The 24,600-nt window shown below is 34.5% G+C and overlaps 1 protein-coding gene across 4 annotated transcripts in view; it reads right to left on the minus strand.

Annotated features, from left to right (window-relative positions):
• Positions 1 to 3,744: 3,744 nt before the first annotated feature.
• The window catches only part of LOC102803895 (uncharacterized), a 100,138-nt gene continuing 79,282 nt past the window's right edge, over positions 3,745 to 24,600 (minus strand). For 3 of the 4 annotated variants that reach the window (XM_085500758.1, XM_085500756.1, XM_085500754.1), the window contains 11 exons: positions 17,892 to 18,163; positions 17,554 to 17,647; positions 16,870 to 16,973; positions 16,599 to 16,710; positions 15,654 to 15,790; positions 14,649 to 14,789; positions 9,613 to 9,897; positions 8,411 to 8,533; positions 6,679 to 6,837; positions 6,278 to 6,415; positions 3,745 to 5,306 (listed from right to left, as the gene is read on the minus strand). In XM_085500758.1, coding sequence (XP_085356884.1) covers positions 5,163 to 5,306; positions 6,278 to 6,415; positions 6,679 to 6,837; positions 8,411 to 8,533; positions 9,613 to 9,897; positions 14,649 to 14,789; positions 15,654 to 15,790; positions 16,599 to 16,710; positions 16,870 to 16,973; positions 17,554 to 17,647; positions 17,892 to 18,163 — 1,709 coding nt within the window. In that variant the 3' untranslated portion in view covers positions 3,745 to 5,162. Of the gene's footprint in view, positions 5,307 to 6,277; positions 6,416 to 6,678; positions 6,838 to 8,410; positions 8,534 to 9,612; positions 9,898 to 12,190; positions 12,413 to 14,648; positions 14,790 to 15,653; positions 15,791 to 16,598; positions 16,711 to 16,869; positions 16,974 to 17,553; positions 17,648 to 17,891; positions 18,164 to 24,600 lie in introns of those variants that run through there. The other variant, XM_085500763.1, reaches the window with a different exon arrangement.

A 24,600-nucleotide genomic window follows, 5' to 3' on the forward strand; every position in this document is an offset into this window, starting at 1 on the left:
TTTTCCCCTATTACCACACCTTAAAGACCGACATGGTATAAAAACAAGCATGGACGGAGTCTGTTATTCAAATGAAGTCGCCCTCGCCCAAAGCAACAACGGTGACTAAAAGCTCAACAAAAACACAAGAAACAGTGATTCATTGTATTATATTTTCTATTTGTCAAACGTGAATAATGCCATGAATGGTCAAATTGACAGCTAGACCATTTACTTTTGCCAGGAAAATGGGTTTCAAAACTGTTGAGTTTTGAATTTGCAGGTGATATAAGCTCCAAAGAAAACACAGACAAGCTTCTTTGCAACATGGGGGCATGAGGTTGTCAAAACCAGGGTCTGTCTGAAAACATATGGTTGAAATCAACGATATACGGCATTCATACGCTAATGCCAACAATTTTGCCTGTAGTTATGATATGCGCAGTCGATGTACCTTTTATTCGACAACCTTCGCCCACTGCTGTCATCAAGAGAAGTCTACACGCTGGTGTGTGGTTGATCGGCATTCTCATTCCAATGTATAATCGCTTGAAATGAAATGCGTTGCGCTTGTCATGAAAAACATTCAACGAATTGTATAAGCTTTCCACATGAGGGCTTGGATGTAGTATTCAGCATTTTCCTAAATAACAGAATTCTGAATAAAGGAGTGAAAGAGATTAGCTGCAGCTGTGCTAGTTGGTAAAATGTTTTGTTTCTAGCTCGTAGGGAGTGGAATTCTATCGAAATGCATGTCCCGGTTGCAACAGATTTTCCTAAGTTGCGCCATGGCCTAAGTAAACTGGGTTGTCCGGCAGAAGAGGAACGTTGCAGTTGTCACTGTCAAATTTCGCTACATAAACAAGGAAAGACTATTTCTGTGTCCCCAATTTTTATGAATGAAATAAAAAAAGGACACCGACGCATGATTGTCAATGTTATGACTTAGTAGTTTTGGGTCAAATATTTAATTTCTGGCTTGAAAACACCAATTGGTATATATCTGATAAAAATGCACATTTACACATTCTTTTGTTTGACTAGACCGGCATAGTTTGGAATGCTTTTAAGTTTTGTCAAAAGAAAACGATAACCTATAGCCACAAAAGAAATCTTCAGCAGTTTCACAATTCTCATTTTCTCTGCTACGATGTCTGTGAACAACCCCAATCCAAGTTCAAAGTTGCGGGCAAACGCAAACTCATTGTCACATTGATACATTATATCAAATCCCACTATTAATGTAAACAATGTCAGTGCCAGTATTCTTTCGTTGTTGCGCAGTCTAGTTAAATAAGAAGAAAACAAACATGACCACTGGCAATGGTAGCAATTAACATGTGAATATGTGACGCAAAACTAACAATTTCCTGTACAATAAACAAGTCATTGAAAATGACACAGTCCCCGAAAGTGGCGTATACAACAGATTGTTTATTCACATCAAATTCGAACACTTGTTGCGTGACAACCCCTCCGGTTTAAGACATAGCAAAGAAAAACATAAGTGAAAGCAGGTCCAAGTTATCACATTTTAAACAAACAAGATGGCCGCCAGTTGGCCATTTTTGATCAAATTGCAAATTGAATATCCATTTATGACATGCTAAATATTAATGAAAATGATACATGGGTGACAGAATTATAGTAATATGGCCCAAAATATAGACGTTATTCAGCCATCTTTGATCTGATTATGAAACAAACTGACATGTATGATGTATGTGCCAAATACGAATGAAAATGGTACATAAATCTTGGAAATATAGTAGTAAGGCCAAAAAGTCAGATGGCTGTCGATCGACCATCCTTGATGCGATTTTGAAACAAATTGTCCTGGACATGTATTCTAACATGTATAAATTATGTGCCAAATTTGAATGAAAACTGACAAAGCATGTCCAAGATACCACATATAAAAAACAAAACAAGATGCCTGCCAGTTGGCCATCTTTGATCTAATTGTGAAAGAAATTGTCATGGACATGTATCCAAACATGTATAATCTATGTACCAAGTTTGAATGAAAACTGTCAAAGCATGTTCAAAATACGACATTTTCAAAAAACAAGATGGCTGCCAGTCGGCCATTTTGAATCGAATCGCTAAACCACTGCATGTGCATATGTCCCACATAAAGTACTAGGCACATGCAAAGAATGAATGAATGGAATCGGTCCAAAGGATTCTGAAATATGACGCTGGACGGACGGACGGATGGAGACCGAATTATAAGTCCCTGTTTTCGGACTTCATCCCAACAGGGACTAATAAAAAAAAATAATTACAGAATTTACTTTAAAACTTCTTTATTTCCAAAATCCCCAAATTTTCCCAAAAGCAGTTACACTTGTTATGTACACTAACAATTCCACTGACATTTTTCTCAAAAATAATCAGCAGATTGTTTCGTTTCTAATTTGCATACAATTGATTACATGAAGGCTTTGCATAAACATTAAATTCCACAATTAGAAGTAAAATTCCATCATAAAAAAAACTTAATATCAAGATAAAATCACCCTCTCCCTTAAAGTTTTACCCAAACAATGCTATCAACACAAATGCTAAAGTCCTGCATGAAATTAATAAAAGTATTAACACATACCCAAATAAGTCTCCATAAAACAAAGTGATAAACAATACAAATAATAAACCAAAGTACAAAAGTCTTCGTGTAGTTGAATGTTTTAAAATAAAGGTTGAACCCCCACCACCACCAAAATATAAAGAAATTCTATTATTTTAAATTTTCCAAATAAGAGAAATTGGTTAATAAATTTCGCAAAATAAAAAAAATTTGTTGAAGTTAAGTTTTCATGATTATTTGTGATGTTGTACTAACAAGATTTCAAGTTTTCCTCCATAGTAATGTGTTCAAAAACAGCAATCCACTCTAGTTTACAAAGAGGAATAAGAACAGATCATCATTGAACATCACAGTTGTTGGTAGTCATGGCAACAAAGATTACTAAATACAGGATGACATTCTGTGTCAACTGTTACAATGAGTTACTGCGGCAAGCAATTCATGGGAACAAATAAAATCTAGAATGTCATTTGAAAAAAGATGCAGTATTTTTATGAGATCTTTGTTCATGAAAGGCACAACCCCCAAAACGATTTTATTTTGAGTTTGAATTTCTTTTTTTTTAATAGTTCAATGTTTAAATACTGATTTTTCAATGTTGGTCATCAAATGTGTTTAGCACTTGTGAAGTTTGGAAAATGGTCTATTACTTTGACAAAAACAGCATTTGCACTCTGTGGCTGTCAAACTTGTATTGATACTACAAAAGAACCATGTACATCAGGAAATTTTAATAACTTCATACTAGTAGGACTAGTGCTCAATCATTTTATGCTTGATTTATCAATATATTTGAAAAGAACACTGGTTATAGTAAAATGCTGTTACCAAATAAAACAGCTTGAAAATACAAGTTTGTTGATTTAATTTATTTACACACATTTACAATTAAAAACATTTTTGTTTTATTTCAATTTACTGAATCAATAACAGATAAAAATGACCTGCAAATTTTAAAGCGAAGTATTGTCACTATCATAGTCCTTATTAACAAACACAATTTCATTAGAATTCAAGGATGAAACTAGCATCCAGAGATTTCGTTTCAATGCATGAAACCTTCCAACCATAAACAAGTGTTTTCTTCTTTCATTTCACTGTGAACCTTCATCACAAAATGTTAATATTGATGAAAAACTTTTATACACATGATTGGGAAAAAAATCTTGAAATGATCATTTCAAGTAAAAATATTTGTAATATACAGAATATAATTTGCAACCAATCATAGGAATACATGTATTTTCTAACAAAGTACTGCATAGACCCCCCCCCCCCCCCCATCCCGGTATTAGCTTAAGCGTACAACGTATAACAGTTAAATGTAAATTACATATAATTGGAGTTCATAATTAAAACTAGTTTGGGTAGCCAAAGTTTTTTTGTTGGAGTTGACACAACCAATCACAAAGCATAATTTCAGAAAATCCATGTTCCAAAAAAAAGTGTGCTAGCTGCTACCATCTTAAAGGTTTCAAGAAAGACAAACTTTGTAGATATAACATTTTTCTAATTGAAGAAACTACATTTAAACTCAGTATTTGTGATGAAAAAAGATGAAATTTTTGTTTTCACCTTGGTCATTTATCTGCGGTGCAATGTCTATTTCAGTATGAAAATAATCATTTTCACAATACAAGTACTTTTGGTTCATTAGACATAAGTAAAATTGGTAAGCAGTCATTCTGACAATGACTGTGAAAACTGATATAGTGAGATTTTCAGAAATTCCAAAACAATACAAAGTATTAAAATTTATTGTTTGTATACATTGATAGCTGTAGTGAGGAATACAATTATTACTCAGGTATGATATTCATTATAAACATGTACTGTACCGGTACTATTTATATCCAGTCGATTTATTTTAAGAAATAAGTCTCATGCTAAAAGGTTTTACATAACAGTCTCTGAACAAAAAAAAAAAAAAGAGTATTTTAGTTGAGAAACATCTATAAGGCAAAATATATGGATATTTTTGTAAATTTTGTTTAAAATTTGTTCATAGACTGAACATAGAGTCAATGTTTGTTATTCGTTAACTCCACACACATTTGATTTGGTTCTGCCCAATGGTTATACTGTCTATCAAGTACGACTGAATATTTGTGACTTGATATGGGTTAATATAACTATAAGAACTAGCTGGATTATGCAGTCAAGCTTCCATAATTACAATAATTATTATTTGGTAGTGAAGAATTTAGTTATGAACATTATTTTCGTTCCTCGCATGTTCTTGTTGCTATGCAATAACATGCCGTAACACATGGCATTATAGGCCAAACTTAATGTATATTCATCGAGCCCACTACGATGAACTATCTTCAGGCCAATAAAGTACCCCAATCGATAGATTTTGGCTGTGTGCACATACACCTGATAAAATCAAGTGCATTCTGGTTAACCCAATCTTGATCATGCTGCCTAATTTGCATACACACATTTGGCAAGATTATTTACAGTTAAAAGTTGGAAGAGTTCCTTTTCAACAATTTACAGGAAGATGATTTCTTCTTTGTGCATAGAACATATAAACAAAACTAATCTACATTCAATTGATGCATGAAATGTTCATTTGGCACTCCGGAATTCACATCGTTTGTGGACTATATAACGGATTGATGTCATTAGATTTGTAGAGTGGATTTAAATCTCCAGATTTTTCTTTCATCAACTTCTGATACGCAACTTCAAAACATTGCCCGAGAGTTAAAATCACCTCAGCACCAAGCTCCTGAAGAATAGAAGTGCAGAAATGGTTCAGAGTTTCAGAAAAGTAATATATAAATTAACAACTCATTGAAAATGACACAGTCCCCGCTAAATTTTTGAAAGTTCTCTTTGTGCCGTCATATTAAAGCTAACTCAAGTTTGTCCTTGAAACTTGAGTTCCAAGTTGCGTATACAACAGATTGTTTATTTACATCAAAACACGTGTTCCGTGTAGTAGTAATATGGCCAAAAATAAAAACAGCCGTTATTTGGCCATCTTTGATCTGATTATGAAACACACTGATATGTATGATGTATGTGCCAAATACAAATGAAAATGGTACATAAATTGTGGAAATATAGTAGTAAGGCCAAAAAGTCAGATTGCTGTCAATCGGCCATCCTTGACCAGATTTTGAAACAAATTGTCACTGACATGCATCCTAACATGTATAAAGTAAATGTATGTGCCAAATCTGAATGAAAACTGACAGAGCACTTCCAAGATACCGCATAAAAAAAAAACAAGATGCCTGCCAGTTGACCATCTTTGATCCAATTGCGCAATAAATTGTACTGGACATGTAAAATCTATGTACCAAGTTTGAATGACAACTGACAGAGCACTTCCAAGATACCGCATAAAAAAACAAAAACAAGATGCCTGCCAGTCGACCATCTTTGATCCAATTGCGCAATAAATTGTACTGGACATGTAACCTAACATGTATAATCTATGTACCAAGTTTGAATGACAACTGACAAAGCATGTCCAAAATACAACATTTTCAAAAAACAAGATGGCTGCCAGTTGGCCATTTTGAATCGAATCGCTAAACCACTGCATGTGCAAAGAATGAACGGAATCGGTCCAAGGGATTCTGAGCACGGACGGAGACCGAATTATAAGTCCCCGTTTTCGAACTTCATTCGAACTGGGACTAAAAACAAACTAAACTTGTGAACTTGTCACTAGAGGGCAGCATTACTTACATTACTCTTGACACTGAAGACGTGGCAATATTCCTTCTTTACTCTGTCATCTCTGGTGATGTAAGCAAACACTTTCAAGTCATCAGGATCTTGAGCTGCACAGGATATATTGCGTATAGCATGCTCAGTGATCACCACCTACAAGGCGAGGAGTGAAAAAAACAATTAAAAAAAAAGGAAAAAAAAACAAGAACAGTAGTTGGTAGAGATAAAGCAGCATCTCAAGTGACTGAACTGAAATACCATTTCATTGATATCTGATGTAAACTACCAGGTAAACACATGTGCACAGACAGCATGCTTGAAGGCTCTTATTGTGTACTTGTATATCTTTCTATTTACCCCAAAAATGTGAATTTATGTGATCACTTCCATAATGCACAATAAAATAGTATACATACATTTGTTTGGGCATCAATAAACTTGACACCTTTGTAGTTAATGGAGAGTGTAATAGACGGAATTTTTTCAATATTTCTAGTGGATTTCCTCAGTTTGGCACAGGCTTCTCTGGTTGATTCTGTTCCCTTCAGTTCTTTAATAAGTTGAGAACCAAGATACTACAATATAAAACAAGTCATTGTCAATGACACGTCCCCGTTCCGTTCATATTTGAGTGACATATACATTCAAAGCAGATCATGACCGAAATGCACCTGCATATGTACAACACATTGTGCTAAATCTGAACAAAATCCATCCATGCATGACTGAGATCCGGTTCTGGAATTGTGAAAATACGTGATTTTGATGCATTTTCGGCCTTAAAATGGCCATAATTCTGCTATTGTTAAGCAGATCATGAAACAAAGGCACATATCTATTTGTGACATGATGTACCATGTGTGTGTGAAGTTTGAACTTGATCAATCCAGACATGTCTTGGATACGGATCCAGAACTGAATTCTTTAACAAAATGGCCGCCAGTCGGCCATTTCGAACTTGATCCGAAAAAAAAAAAGACGTGCATCAAGGTCCTATTATGTTTAATGTATGTACCTAATTTGAACAAAATCCATCCATGCATAACTGAGATACGGGTCCGGAATGGTGAAAATGTGCGATTTCAATGCATTTTCGGCCTTAAAGCGGCCCCCATTTGGCTATCGTTAATGAGATCATGAAACAAATGAACATACATATTTGTGACATGATGTACCTTGTGTGTGTGAAGTTTGAACTTGATCAATCAAGACATGTCTCGGATACGGATCTAGAACTGAATTCTTTAAAACAAAATGGCCGCCAGTCGGCTATTTCGAACTTGATCCGAAAAAAAAAAAGACGTGCATCAAGGTCCTATTATGTTTAATGTATGTACCAAATTTGAATGAAATCCGTCCATGCATAACTGAGATCCGGGTCCGGAATGGTGAAAATGTGTGATTTCAATGCATTTTCGGCATTAAAGCGGCCGCCATTTGGCTATCGTTAATGAGATCATGAAACAAATGCACATACATATTTGTGACATGATGTACCTTGTGTGTGTGAAGTTTGAACTCGATCAATCCAAGCATGTCTCAGATGCGGATCCAGAACTGAATTCTTTAAAACAAAATGGCCGCCAGTCGGCCATTTCAAACCCGATTCCAAAACAAAAAATGACGTGCATCAAGGTCCTATTATGTTTAATGTATGTACCAAATTTGAACAAAATCCGTCCATTCATAACTGAGATCCGGGTCCGGAATGGTGAAAATGTGCGATTTTGATGCATTTTCGGCCTTAAAATGGCCGCTATGCATGTGCATATGTCCCATATAATGTGTGATGTATGAGTGAAGTTTGAACTTAATCGGTCCATGCATGTTCGAGATACAGGTGATCACGGACGGACGCACGGACGGACGGACGGACGGACGGACGGACGGACGGACGCACACAGGGCAAAACATAAGTCCCCGTTTTCGGACTGCGTCCGAACGGGGACTAAAAAGGGAAAGACACTGAATTTAACGCCACAATGTTTCAGTAAAACAATAATAAATTTTTTTTTGTTAATTTTGGAGCAAAAGAAGATAATTTCTCATTGGGTATGGATAAAATGTTATCAGAACATGTCACTCAATTAAGGACCATTTAATAATAGTCACCATTTCACTATTCTATAAAATATGAAACAGACTTACCGATGCTTTATAGTCGATACTATTATTAATTAACTTGTTTGAGGAATGTCGCCATGAAGTTTTGCGATCAGAATTAGCTAGCTTGGGGTCACGCATCGGTAGACCATCTTCTGACCAACGTCCCTGTTTAATAAAAAAAAAATACTGATGTCAATAATCCAAGTTGAGGAATACTATTTTGTAGACAATGGCAATGAATGTTATTTTCAAAATTAAAATGTGACACAAGATTCTTGATGGTGACCAGGGTTTTTTCTAGAAAAAAAATGCAAGAGGGAGTACTGCAAATTCAGCAGCGCCACCAAGTGGGGAGTTATTGATAATTCTAAGTTGAAGTGGAGCATTCTATGGCTTCCTTGGGCCAAAATTACTATTAGACAGGTCACAGTTGAAGAATTTTATGGTTGCCACTAGGATCTACTCCCCAGGGTAAGCGCATGGCCATGGCATGAGGGCACTGCACCCGTTCCCTTGTTTAAAAAAATCCCTGGTGACTTTGAAACACAAATGACTAATTTACTTCACTGTGGGCTATCTTTGTATATTCAAATCTTAATATATATACACAGAAATTTTACAGTGTCTAGGAAATGATGTAGGTTGAAATGAACATGATTTTAATGAGGGTCACCTCACGTTACATGTATACCCACAGAACATGCATCAATAGCAGTCAAGTCTATGTGGTCTTTTAGAGTATCACAATCTAACCTGTATATAGTGACCACCCAAGGTAAGAGAAATTGACCTTTGTAGACAGGTGGTCTTTATATGGAGGTTGATTAATTAATCTACGTATGAAAATGATTTCTCAGTTTAATGGTCAATTTGTCAATAGATAAAATGAAAGGCAGATAGAAATACAATTCATTGTTTTGATTAAATTGAATGAGTCAGTGTTGTTATTGTCCACCAATTTGGTTCTTTGGTTTATTTGACCAAACCAGTGTCAGGAGATCTTATACAGGTCACTGCACACTGTAAATTGGGGCAGGTAGTCTTTTTATAGAGAGATGCTCGCTAACGTATGTTTGCCTGTATCACTACTGTATTTTTAGAATCTTAACACCTGAAATTATTTACACGCTACATGTATGTACAATGATATAAAAAGATGTTTTCAAAATCTCCCTTAATACAGAAGCTGCACCCAAGTAGTACACGACAAACCTTCAGAAATACTGTACAATAATTATACTCACAGGGTCCAGCGTAAAAGGTGCATTGGCCAACGGATCCAATTGGACGTTCTCATACGCACTGGGTTTACTTTGCCTGGAAGAATATCTGGAAGGCACTGGTGGTCCTTTGCTAGGACCTTGTGGAGAACTAGACTTGGTTGATAAGTGTTGTGTGTTTGATGGTTTAACCTTGGAATAATCTTTAAATAGATTGATGTTTTCAAGCGAAGAGGATTCCTGGGAACTTTTATCTTCACTGTCATTCCCTGCAGCATTATTTTCTGCCAGCGGACTGAGGTCCCAATCCTGGAAAGAGATTTTGGTCAAAAATTTATTATATATGAAAAACTAAAAAAAGTTTATCTTATCAATAAAGTAGATACAATTTTCAAACAAGCAGCCTGTCGGCTGAGAGAGCACTGCTGTTAACAATGCACATCGCAATTAAAGAACCGAAGATATCATTAGAAAATGAACAATATGTATAGTATCAAAGCAATTGGACTTGCTGTTTTCAACAAGGATTCGATAATATCACTTTTTATCAAAAATTGCAAAAATAGAGAATTTGAGATTTTGACATAAAATTAAAAAATCTGAGAAAGAACCATCCAAGGTACTTGCATATCAAATTTGAAAACATTCTGACTTGCGGTTTCGAAGACGACGACGTAAAATCAGTAATATGAACAGCTCTGCTGTGTCAACCAGCATAGGTTTTATCATACATTTTAAAAACAATTTTGATCAAGATACTTATCCAATTTGCTCCATCAGAAGCATATCTCAATAAAAAAAATTTCTTATTTTTACCATAGAAACATCGTGGTAATTTACATAAGCGCATGTGCTAATAATAGAGCAAACACGGTGTATTTAGATAAATAAACTCACAGAAAACATTGCAATAAAGTTACAGTGTTTACAATGTTAAAATCAACAAGACATGACATGTCATGTCATAGCCCCCGCTCAGAAAAAAAATAAAAAAACTTATATTGAACTTAGTTAGTTGAGCTGTATTAAAATTCCGTTATTAAATGTTCAGAATTGATGTGTTACAATTTTAGGGGCTGGAGTAAAAATTTATTCATTTGGCTTTTCTGAGACAATTTATAACTTGTTAAACATATAATGCAATGTGCACTTGTAAACAATTATTACCTGTCCCTGTACCAACTTTGAACAAAACTGGATGACACATATCTGAGAAAAAGCTGTTAACAGCTAGAAAAGGCTTGTTTTTTTAGATTTTTGAGGGAAAAAATGACCTCTAAGTCGTAAAACTTTATCCAATCAAACAGGTCATGAATGACACTGAAAGTTGCAACATATAATTTGTCCAGTTTTTGGCATGGATGTAAATTGGCAAACATGATTTCTATGGCATTTTCAAGTTTATAGCACTCTCCATCCCAGGGGGGGGATTGGCACGAGAGGGCGCCATCCGATCTGAATGGAACGTTTCGACGTCAGTCGTCCGTAGCCCATCGTCAAAGCAACAACGTCTCGTTTACGAACAGATGAAATAATTTCAGCAATTTCTTTACAGAATAATCCTCAACAAAACTTAGAAACATTTCATAGACAAATACAGGCTCCAAAATTATTGTCTATTGAAAAACAATTCAACCGACAACCAGTTTGACGCCACAATTTCTTGCTGGAGCCCGAGTTCTACGCGTGATTTTATTGCGTTCAAAACTGTTCCATTTCAAACTGCGCATGCACACACACTGGTTTCTCGAAATGCATACTAATTAGGTAACTTGTCACTGATAAAAGTCACCGAAAACATTTTGAGCAATTTTGAGCAAGAGTACTAAAGTGAAATTTAAACGTGCCTCTGCATTCTCCATGAATTTCGTAACTTGCTATGATCATGGTAAAGAGAAAACCTATGCTTATTTTCAACAGCTACCTGGAGTCTGATCGAAAACGTGTCTCAAAAAATACCTTTACATCATTTTTCCGTTTATTTTTTCAGCTCGTAACGATAGAATCAGTCAATTTAGAACTAACATGTATGTTATCGGAAAGCATTTTGGCACAATGTTACTGAAAAAACGAGTTTTTCATTGCTCATGAATATTAATTTATGCAAATGAGGCGATTATTTTAACCAATCGTGTCATGCAACTCCCCCCCTGCTCCATCCTGGTCTCAGCAAGAACACCAGAGAGCAACAAACAAGTACAACAGGTAAAATCACATGCAAGTATGCAAATCAGATCTGCAAAAATGTTGAAGAGTCAGTGTTGTGTCTGTTTGGATAAACTTCCTTGTACAACTGTATTCCTAATACAAGAACACTGTCAATCACAGAACTGTTCCAGCGAAAAACTTATGATATTTCAAATAGTAACAGGGCAAAGATACCGCTTGTCATACAAGTACTAGCACCAGATGAGGAACTAAGAAACTGCAATGATCCTTGGTGTACATTACCTACCGGTATGTCAACAACTTTACTTCCCATTTACTTCATGTACAGATCTACATGTAGTTTGTGGCCCTGAATTAGTTTCAATATCTCTAAATAAGGACAAGAGTACTTCTCATATGACAATAATACAAATAAAGTGCAAGAATCCAGAAAAATAGTATCAAGTTTTTATTATCATACACTAATATTAACAAATCGAACTTTTATGTACAGAGAACCACATATTTATGCTTTGGTTGACAGCACTTCTCAAAAAAAAAAAGACGACCTGCAAAACTTTATACAATTGTCAGACATGCAGCGAATAGTATGCTTTTGTAATATATGCAGTTTCAGTGGCTTTGCTTTCCGAGAAAAAACATTCTGGCTCTGCACCTGAAAAAAACAAAAAAACATTTAGTCAAAAGTAAGCAGAGGTTGTAGCATATATGCTCCCATTAGCTGTTAAATTTAATTAAAAAAGATATTTGTGTACCGTCTTTTCAGTATGAAAACATATTACTTAATATATTTATACCAGCCAGAAAGAAATTGCAAGTTTCACTGAGCAATTAGGAATATACATGGACAACAATTGATGCATGTCTAGCAATATACTGTTTGAAAGGCTGCAAGATGTAATGAAGTAGCAAACCAATCACTACTCGAGTCGGACTGGCTGGGAAACTGCACAATACATACAAAAATGTATGCAGATGATACATGAGCAGCTCCACCAAATATAAAAATATTCTTTCTATAGTTATGACTCTAATGTGAATGTGATTTTCCACTCCTTAGCAATAGTAGTTAGAGTATTGTATTGTACTGTATCGTACAAGTTTATTGTGATTCTTTATGTGTTTGTAATATTATTTAGCTTTATTTAGCATTCTGTTTAGTTGGTTAACTTTACTGTATCCTAATGTAGTTTATTTTATTTTTATACGACCATAGAACAACTCACTGTAGTTTGTTTTAATGTTGAATAAAAATTAAAATCAGTCACTGTATAGTGGTGACGTATTGCGCGAAATTGTTGCAAGGACATTACTTTTCTCGATTTGCGTGTTGTCGTGCATCGATAAAAATGCATGGAATGGTCGGCAGTATCGATCAAGTTCGTCTAGTGTGACATTCGTGGCTGGCGACAAGATGCCGTATAATCGTTTAAATAGGCGTTAAGGAGTGAAAGGCCCTAATTTGGTTCTACAATAGGCGTCATGAAATGTTGGAAAATTACAGTCAATCAAAAAAACTGTTCACATGACAACAAAAAATATTCACTATATTTATTATGCATTATTTTTGTGTTGGTAGCAAATGATCACGGTACGGTAGCTTACTTGTTTTCGAAGTGTTGTAATTGTTGATTAGTACTCAGTAGTGATTATATTTACGTACAAAAAATAAATTCGTTGAATTGTTATGAAATGCAAGTAAAATTCAACTTAGTTTTATCGTAAGCAAATGTTTTCGGTTACATGTTAACGCTCGATAAGACGATATCCGCCATGTTATGCATGCCCACGACGCGTGTTTATTGACCAGATAGGTCAAGTCGCTAATCAACCAATCAAAATGCTGGATGGTGCCCATGTGCTCAAATTACCATAAAGCATTTAAATATGACAGTTCAGCGACCTCATGGTGAAAGCAACACGGAAGACCAGATTTACCATGTTTTAGTGCGATCTTTTGGCTTCGTTTCTCATGGGGAAAAAGGCATAATTTTTTTTAATCGGATTTAGAAAAATAAATAAACGTACCGTCCCAAATAGAAATGTACCGGTTGGAATAGCTGTGGAAATCATAAACAAATGTAAATGTTGCGGAAATCAAGCATGGCGATAATGATTTTGAGCGAGGCAGAGTCTGGCAAGCGTCTCAGAGCAGCATTGCGCCCCCGGATTGCGCCGACACCACCACGACGTTTGAATCCCGGTGAGAGCACTGCAAACTTCTTAAATCACGAGGTAAACTTTCAATTTACACAATACATAATCAGTTCCTACAACCATAATAAAAAGGCAGTTTTTCTGGCAAAACTCTCGCCAGGCACGGTTACTCTTTTTTAGTAACCGTGCGCCAGGTTAGCAATAGTTTCTCACAATCACCAAACCCGAGACACAAACGATAATACAAAGTGTATAAATACCATAACAAGCACAGTTTCTTACCTTTGAAATTGACGAGACACAATTTTGTTCATATAAGCGTTGCGCAAATAAAGATACAATTCCGGGATACAATATCCTCACAAAAATGACTGATTTCCACCGAGACGAGAACTGCGTAAGCGTCATCAAAACTCGGATTAAACTCGGGTAATTTTGGGAAAAGTCGGATTTTGAAGGAAAAATGTTAAAAATCAAGGAAAAACACAGTGAAACTTTGAAGACTCGAAAAAATAACTTGATGTGCACCATAGCACCATCAATTTCTGTCTCTGTACCAACTCTGAACTGAATTGGATCACACATGTGCGAGAAAAAGCTGGTAACATAAAAATGTGCACACACATTTGCACAGACATAACCCAAATTAATACCCCCCACCCGGATCGCAGATCCGGCGGGGGCTAATAAAGGAGTCACAGAAATCCATTATTCCACAATAGAAGACAACTTACTACTTCAAAGTTTTTGGATGATGTAAATGACAATGGTCGGAAAACCTTCTTTGTAGTAATGCTTTCCCGTCGTTTTGATGATATTACGCTGAGTGAGGCAAGAATTCTTTTTCGATGACCCAATGTGTTTATCTGCAGTACCTGTATAAAGAAGCAAGTAGAACATTATTATGATTTGATGAATGAGAACAAATTCAGCGACTTTTAGAGCCAACAGACCGTCATAAAACTGGTTGAAAAATCTCAAAATAACGATGTAACGTAGCGTGTATTAGCCTGGAACAACCTGACAACTATTGCGGCAAGATGGAAGTGGAAGCACATGTTGGTATTAAAAAGTAGAAATAACATTCACCATCTTTGCTCTATCAGAAGCACATCTAGAAAACAAATTCATTTTTTAGTTTCTGGATCATTAAACTATGTCATCTATGTAATTGTGGTGTGTGCTACTAAATAGAGTAAATAAAATAAATCAAAATCTACCTGTGATGTATTTACCAAGGAAAACATAGGATGGCTAGTTGTCATGGTGACCAAGTTTACTGGGAAACCGGCCATACAAAATATAGTACATGCCTAAACTATAGGCAACTATAATAATATAAAGACTATCCAAGAACACAAAGCAATGGACAAATATCAAACACAAAGTCAAATCAGTGGAAGAAAGAAATGCTCATGTCCTTAAATCCTAAACATAGCCAATACAGAAAGAAGGAAGTTAATGAAATATTTCAATACAGAGTTTCCTCATATCAAACTTTAATAATCACAAAATATTTTCACAATGACAACTTGGGAATGCTATCAATGTATATAATTAGTGTTCATACATTGTCCAAATAGTTTAGTTTCCAAACGCATCATGAAGAAAGGTCAAACATGGATGGATGTTTATACATTCTTCTCTAATGTGTATGGTTTAACTCATCAAGACAGATAGTCAATCTTTTTTGGCAAATGAACATGAAACTATTGATTTTTTTTGATGATTGTACTTACATTAGCGAGCTCCACTTCCCATATATGACGAACTCTTTCCATCGTCGAAAATCCCATCTTATGAAATCGATCAGTGTAGTCTGATAAGTGTAAATTATTCAACCATTCATCAACACTAGAGGGCATAGTACTCTCCTCTGTCATATTAAAAAAAAAAGAAATATTACTCTAGCAAATGTCAGAAAATAAACAATTAAAGGTGAAATGATTGTAGTGCAAAGCATGTGTTGATAAAAATGAATTCACGCATAAATGTAATCTGATCGCAATGTGCACTAAATACCGACTTTGACTCTGTAGAGTCATTGTATACGTTCCAGTCATCCCAGATTTACGTAGTTAAACAACGACAGCATGTTTTTTTTTGTATGCACCATCTGTACAACAATTAAAGTCCTGATCTGTTTGTTTTTTTAGTCATTCGCGGAGGCTTTCAGCAGGCGACGTGCTAATCAGAAATCCATATCTCACACGACAACCATCATCCTTTAAATTACCAGTAATTGCTGTAAATAGTTGTAACATGTACAACTCATGTTAGCAGCAATCTTGACATGCTTATATAATGTTTCACTTTGTATTATATATAAGTCATGATGTCTAATCAAGGTCATTTTACTTTATATTAACACATTTCTAATTTTGATTGCAGGATTTGTTGGATTTCTCATGAAATGTACAAATTCTAAAGCCTATACATGATCATAGAAAGTGGGAATGCTATAGTGTACAAGTGTGCACACAATATCATACATGAAACAAAAATTTACAATGTTGACATGGTGGCATAACATCCATATTGCAATAGTCACTGGAGGAGTTTTGGGGTGGGGTGGATAGTGTGTGTAAGGTGGTTCTATCCACCGTCATTAGAAGATTCTAAAGTAAAATGCAACTATCTGGTGGAAGCCTGGAAGCATGCATTGATTCAAACTGAAGTCTCACCAATTGGCTTGAAATTAGGTAAAAGTTTAGCTGTTTCCAGTACGAGTTGTCGATGACTCTTCTCTTGCACTTCCATGTCTATTAGGTCTTGTTCTTCTAGAATAGAACCACTCTGTAACAAACCAGTCCAAACAAGAACAAGTTAGTAAAACCATTTCACAAAATTTCGGAAGTTCAAATTGTAAGAATTTCTAGTGACAAAAACTGAGTGGCTGCAAAATGCACATAGAATGAGAATTAGTATGAGATTCAAATCAGCATAAGTACTCACTAGAAAGTTTAAATCATCAAAACCATTGGCTAGGAATGTATTTTCGTACTGTAGGAGGCCCAACTTGTCCAACCATTGAGCAACGTTTTCTGGTTTCACCGAGGCTGAAAATGGTAAATAATGATGGTAGAAAGAAAAAGGTGGGTAAGTACGAACAGTAGATTGTATTTGGTGTGCAAAGTGAAGAGCTACACCTGTAGTATATGATGGTTTGAGGGTTATTTATTTTGACCACATACAGGCTATGTTTGGACTACATCATGAAGAAGGAAGAGAGAACAAATGGACAGAAAAATATCAGTGTGCAAAGTACATGTCTCATTAGCAAAAATTATAGCTATTTTGCTTTCACTTTCATGCAAATTCAATATTATGAATATCCTGGATATTTTGCAGACTGGTACAGCACATATTGACCGCTCACAATCTCTTGTGTTTTGGCACAAATGCCCATATTTGGCCATGTCCTGTGCTTTGGCACAAATGCCCATATTTGGCCATCTCCTGTGCTTTGGCACAAATGCCCATATTTGGCCATCTCCTATGCTTGAGCACAAATGCCCATATTTGGCCATCTCCTGTGCTTGCACACAAATGCTCATATTTGGTCATCTCCTGTGCTTGCGCACAAATGCCCATATTTGGCCAGTACAAATATATCACAGAGGGTGAAAACTTCCTCACCTGCCATCATTTTCTCAAATTTATCCTCCAAATCTCTGCTATAGACTGATTCTCTGACCATAGCGGCACCAATGGAAGACAGTATATCAGACACCTTGACAGGTTGAAAATGATATTGATATTAGAAAAATAGTACAACTAACTAATGCTCTGTTTAATTTTACATGCAGAGTTGGAAAATAAAGTATGGACAAGTTTAAATTCAGCCGAAAAATAATTGGCATTTTCAATATGAGTGGATGGAGCAAATACAGTGGTCACTACATTGTAATATACGATGGAGTCTATTGCAATGAACTTGAAAACTAATTTACTGTATATCACCATAGTAACCATACCTGTTGCCACTCTTTATTCTCATCAAGAAATGTTGAATCTTCTCGTCCACTTTCAGACGACTTGCCTGTTGTCGTGGTCACTTTAGTTTCTTCAGCTTCTGCAGCTTTTTGTAGTATCTGATCAAAATCAGGTGATTCTAGTGATTCGGTGGACTGCCAATCCTGGCTCAGCTCAACTGGACTTAGAATCTTCTCTGGGGACGCCATGGGTGATAGGTCAAAGTTCACAGGCTGTGGGGAGCTTCGATTGCGGTTGGATCCATAAACCAAACCTGGAAGTATATGAAAAGATGTAATTGGGTTATAAATTGGCGTTTCAATTATAAACATCACAATTCCAGTGGATTATACAATTAATATAGCAATACATTTGATACAAATCAACCTTTTTTTTTATATATTTATAAAGTTTTATTCGGTAACTCCTTAGAAAGGAACAGTAATACAGGTGCACATAACATGCATTATATGAAACAAGTAAATAAAGTTACGAGGTAATAATCTCTGATGGATATTGAAACATATTCTGCGGTGGACTTACAGTTTATACAAATCCACCTTATGTGGATTATCATATTTGTGTTAGGTAGCTAAAGGAAAGTGAAGACAAAAATCCATATTTGCTAATTCTTTTGAAAAAAAAAAATTAAAATGAGTTTTATTATGAGCAGTTTCAGTGCTGATCAACAGGTGTGAGTGAAAAAGCAATGTACACATGATGCAGCCAGAGTATGAAGTATATGGTATGTAATGCGTATAAAACCTGTAGGGCTTCTACTGCTGATGTCATGTTTATAGGCTTCCATATGTTTGCAATAACACTGCAATGTAACAATGCTACATTTAATGAAGGCACCTCAAATTACAGAAACATAATATTACAGTAAGATTTTTGTTATCCTTAGTGTCTATGATTTTTCTCCCTAGTGAAATCATAAATTCAATTCAATATGATTTTGCAACACTGTTCAACTCAACCCCCCCATTATTAAAATGGAACACTCCAACAAGTTGAAAACATCAACATTCACAATTCAGTTATCAAAACTATAATTAGAAAAAATATAAACTATACAAACATAGCTACGTGGGAATCATTTTTCTTACCAAGCTACACATTGAAACTATTTTCCAAAATATTAAATATGTCATGTACACAACAGCACTGCAAAAGTTATTTTTTTATACCAGTGTTGCTCGATAACACACGCATGTAATTTAATACGAACCACAGACAACCGTGGCAATAGGTAAAATATATGTGCATAACGTGAGCACATGGGCTTTCCTGTATTGGAAAATTTATTCTTTCTGTCTATAAGAAGCAAAAATTACATAATTTGTATAATATTTATTGACAGACTATTGCATTATATTGAAATGTTAAAAAAAATATGTCCTACAACATTAATGCATGCAAGTTAATTTTAGAATTGTATACCAGTTTATGTACACACACCTGGGTAAAATAAATATAAATTTCAAAATTGCAATTTATATTTATATGAAGAAATGAATTAGGGACAGTCCAATAAAAACAAGGAAGTAGAAGAAGATATGGTTGTTGTAGCTGATAGTGTCTTTCAGCATAAATCTAACACATGAATTTTGTCAAATATTTTAAAATAATGCAAAAAACTAGAAACTGGCTTGTGTGTTTAGCGGTTACACAGCTGATTTTGCAGTTCAAAGTACTCATGTTAGTTTGTAAATACGCTCTCTGTCGTCGTTTGAAGCAACCACTTCAAATAAATGAGTTCACAGGAATGTTTTCTGATGACATTCCAATACTAACAGACAAAGTAGAATTATGTTGACAAATTTGTTGAAATATCGTGATTACAAACGCGCAAGGTAATACGAGGAAGTAGCTGACAATTCCGTTACCTTGAAAGTCCTGTTCACCTTCAGTACAAAGAAAAAGAACTAACATAGGGGGTCTCTTTAGCACATTTAAGATACTTGTTACCGAGTACAACCGAACATTCAAAGTTAAATATTAATTTAATATCTATATATACACTGTATGTACGACACGTTAGGAAAGATATATTACGGGCAAAGGTTTAAAAAAAAATCCTTGTCACAAATTACAGGCTTGTATGAATGCGTTACTTGTCATTGCCATTTTTTTTTATACACAAGTACGGGTATTTCCATTTGTATTTTAATTCCTATACTTGTTGACTTTGTCAGGAGTTCAGAGTGGGTTAGAATGCCAATGCACAGATTAATGACTAAATGTGAAGGATGGTTTTGCATAAACCAACGTTCTCTGCATTAATGGACAAAATCCTATTATAATTAAATCAACACCTTTGATTAATAATGTTGATAGCCACTTTGTATTGCATTATATATAATAATATACTGTAAAATACTTTATTTTTAGCTGGAATTAATTTTCGCTGTTTTGTATGAAGTTTCTTTTTATATGTAAAATATTGGCAAAAACGTAATTTCACTGGATTTTATTTTCGCTGATTTATCCTTTTATGTTAAAATAAATTCTAAGTGAAAATAAAGTATTTTACAGTACATTATATTAATACAGGTACATGTAACTCCCCAATTCATACTAAACTACGCTACCACACCTCTCTATTATTCAGAGTTCCACAGGCCATTACTAAGCGCAGTTGTGAGTCAATATCAATATACCACACAACAAACGTATGATATTAAAATAAGAAACTAACCAAATACAGCATATAAATTTCACAGCTAGACCACTATGCAAACCTCATTGAAAACTCGTCTCAAGAGACTCGCTAAAACCTATCATGAAACCACAAGTAGGTGTTCTTTGTTTATATTTATTTAACGTTGTTATTGGGTTAATTCAAATCAAGCCACACTAATAGTTATGTAAATATTTACATATGTTGAGCAAACATAAAGCATAAAATGGCAGCAGTATTACAATATTACTGTTTTGACTATCAATTCTGTAGTAACTATTATTAATAAAATATGCATAAAAGATGAACTGTCAAATCACATTGTGAACATAATTTTATTTCTACAGGTTCATTTTCTAGCAAACTTATCAAATTGGACCAAAATAAAAGCATCAAACAAAATGCAAGTCACATTTACTGGTTTTTCACAGTTGCAACAAACAACTATTTGTATGAAATCGATACCTATACAAACATCTCGTAGTAAGCCACTGTTAAATTTTACATTGATTTGATTTTTTTATAAAATTTAAATTGCTTGTCAGAAAAAGAAAACAAAACAAATTTACAGTGACATATAAATTAGTTTTAAAAAATAGTCATGTTGTATATTTTTATTTAACTACCCCTGGTAGAATTCACAGTAGTCAAGTAGTTTTCCCACAATGCACCTGAATATAAAATGTTGCCTTGGAAATCATCAAACCATTCAGGGAGTTCATGTTCAGTATATTTTAATAAGACGCAAAAAAAAAAGTGACTGCTGTGACGGTAGCAATCGAAAATTATCATGGGAACTTGATAGAAATTATTTAGGATATTATCTCAAAAAGTAAAAAAATAAATTCTAACAATAGAATTTTGAAAACTGGCAAGTATTAAAGTTAGTTGATTAATATTTACTGCTAGGGGCAATTATTAAAATCAGTTTTAATGACTTTCACACCTGCAAAAAATCCCATATTAATGAATGGATGAGTGTTAGATTTACTAAATCAGACAATGAATCATGATGGCACTGTGTCAGAGTGTAAACTGATTGACATCTTCAGAATAATAAATTTATAAAAATGAAGCCAACGTCTTTTTCAATCTTGGCTACACTTGTTCTGTCTGCATGCATGCTAATCATATATTCAGTTCAATTTTTTTTTTTAAATTTAAAATTATTTGCTGATGAAAGCTCCCGTTTTGTATTCAAAAAAAAAAAGATCAATGATTTCCAATTAATCAAATAGATGACATTAGTGTTCAGTTTTTTGTTTGCATATCATCACTAATACCGGTAGTAGCTAAAAACAGACAATACATGTCAAAACAAGCAGTCAAAATAGCTCCGTTGTCTTTGTAGAGTATCTTCTTCAAAACAAAGTTGATGATGTTCTATACATTGAGATATTAACTATTTGCTATGGTTATTATCACAACCATGGAGGTTTATTTGGCTGTTGCCATGGCAATTACAATTGTCAGATGCACCTTGTTACAAATCTCATCCAAGTCCATCCAAGCTACCTACAAACCAAATACCAAAGCAATTGATCATGTAGTTTTTAAGAAGAAGTGGAAAAAGGCATTTTTTTATCAAAAATATTCACTACAAATAGAAATAAAATGAACTAAACTGACAGAGGTCCACCCAAGGTACATGTACCTACATACCAAGTATCAACACAATTGAGCTCGTACCAGTAGTTTTCATGAAGAAGTTGAAAAATGTTGATGGACAATAAAAGACAATCACTTATATCAACAGCTCCGCTCTGTAATCTTCAATGACAGTGAAGCTAAAAACAACATGAATAACTGTGAAATATTAGCATGGAAAGATTCCAATCACTATACTTCACGCTACTAACAAATAGAATCTATACAGTTTTTCATTCAACACAAGCCACTCCATAATACCGTAGTTCTAATCACTACACATCACTCCACTCCACTAATGTCTACAACTACATGTTGTTCCATTCACTATACGTCACGCCGCTAACACCGCTAGCTAAACCTTGGTGTACTATTGCCTAGGTACATGTACAAGGTGAATAATTATTAATTGTGACACAGCGTTGAGTGAGATAAAAGTTATGCTGTTCAAAGCGTACAAAGTTACTACTGTTTTCAGATTCCCATATAAATATTTAACATTCATTTTGATCGTTAAATGCCACGCAACTTTCATGAAAGTTACATGATGGAATAATTTATGAACAGTAATTGTCTGAGACTAAATGTGAATGAAACCAAGCATGTCTAAGTGCATGTGTGAATAATTAAGCATCCCAAAAATGAAATCCTGGTTAACCGTGATTATATCATTATTATTAGGTTCACTACACTTTGTTTGCTTTAAATTCCAATCACCACATCTCCTGAAACTGCAACACATCTGGTATGCAAATTGTGCTCAATTAACATAGAATTAGCAACCAATCAAAACATGCGTTACATGCCACTCTCAAGAAAGGTTTGCTCTAATTAGTTGATGAAACCAGTCAGAAGACACCCACAAGAACATGATTTTCACAGTCATTTTAGTTTGTGGCAATGTACATTTCGAACCAATATCAACGCAAACAACATCTCTATGTACAATTGATTTTAATCAGATTGCTCACAAACTTGTTCCATTTTACTGCTGAAAATTGATTTTGTGCACAATCCATAGAGATCGTTGATGTCAATCATATCTAGATTTATGTACATACAAATTTTAATCAAAACGTGTACACATTGCAAATACTATACAGATGGTAAATGACACTTTGATTGCTGCAAATTGTTTTGCCTTTATATTTGCAAAGCAGTAAATTGGAAAAAAATTCCAGGGACAATTATAAATGTTCCCCTGCATTTAATATATACAAATCAATGAATCCAGATAGTGTCAATTTAATGGATTTCTAACACACCATAAAATAAAGCTGTCACAAAAGCACATCTGATATTTTTATGCAGGAGGAGAAAAACATTATTTTGCTTATGTTTGCACAGTGAGTATAGTGATCATATAGCTGCTACATTTCAAAAAGACCTTGTTCCAAAAAGTCTTATTTATTTTCTCTCCAATGACGAAAACTATTTTTTTTAGTGTTTTGAGTGATAATTTATATTTTTAAGCCAGTATTTATAAGATTGAAGATGAATTTTACCTAGACACTCTATCATTTCCAGGCTTGGAGCCCATTTACAGTCTTAGAAATGAAAGACAGCACAACTCAAGAATACACATGTATTGAAATGAAACCACTACACTTTGCGACAAGAACAACTGGATATTTTATGTACACTGAGACGGAAGGCACAGCTTTTCGTCCCCTCTGCTGAGTGTGCAGTTGACAATGGTAGTCAAACTTACAATTTCCCTGATAATGGCCAAACATGCAAACTACTGTGCCACACAAGTTTTCGTTCATCTACATTTTTTTTTATACAAAGTGATACAGATATAACTGAGGTGTATATTCAAGCTTGGATGGTTTCCACTGTACGTCAATTGATCATCTGTCATTCTCAGCAGCTTCAGTACACATCGCTGGATTTGGAAGGGGGGGGGGGTCAGCTGAATGACAGCAACAATTTTACTCTAATTATTAATAAAGTACCAAGATAATTTCAGAAATCAATTTGATCTTTGGTTTTAAAAAGTAATTACTGTATTATCCGTATACTATATTTTAGCTGGAATAAATTTTTGCTGAATAGACTTTTTGGGTGTTTTGTATGGAGTTTATTTTTACTGATTTTTTGAATGTAGAATATAAGGGAGAAAAAGGAATATTCGCTGGATTTTATTTTTACTGAATTATTCCTTCACCGAAAATTAATTCCAAGCGAAAATAAGATATTTTACAGAATTATGTGACTATAGAATCAATTTAATACTTACTGGTAAATGAAAAAAATTCACATTAATTTTGTTGGGAAAACTTTAATACAAACAATTAAATAGCAACAACAAATTTGGCACATCTTCCAATTATATAGAATTATTTTTCCCGCCCAATTTATGCATAGATAATTCTCAA

This window comes from Saccoglossus kowalevskii, chromosome 1 (assembly GCF_978046115.1).
Source record: "Saccoglossus kowalevskii chromosome 1, keSacKowa6.1, whole genome shotgun sequence".
Lineage (NCBI taxonomy): Eukaryota > Metazoa > Hemichordata > Enteropneusta > Harrimaniidae > Saccoglossus > Saccoglossus kowalevskii.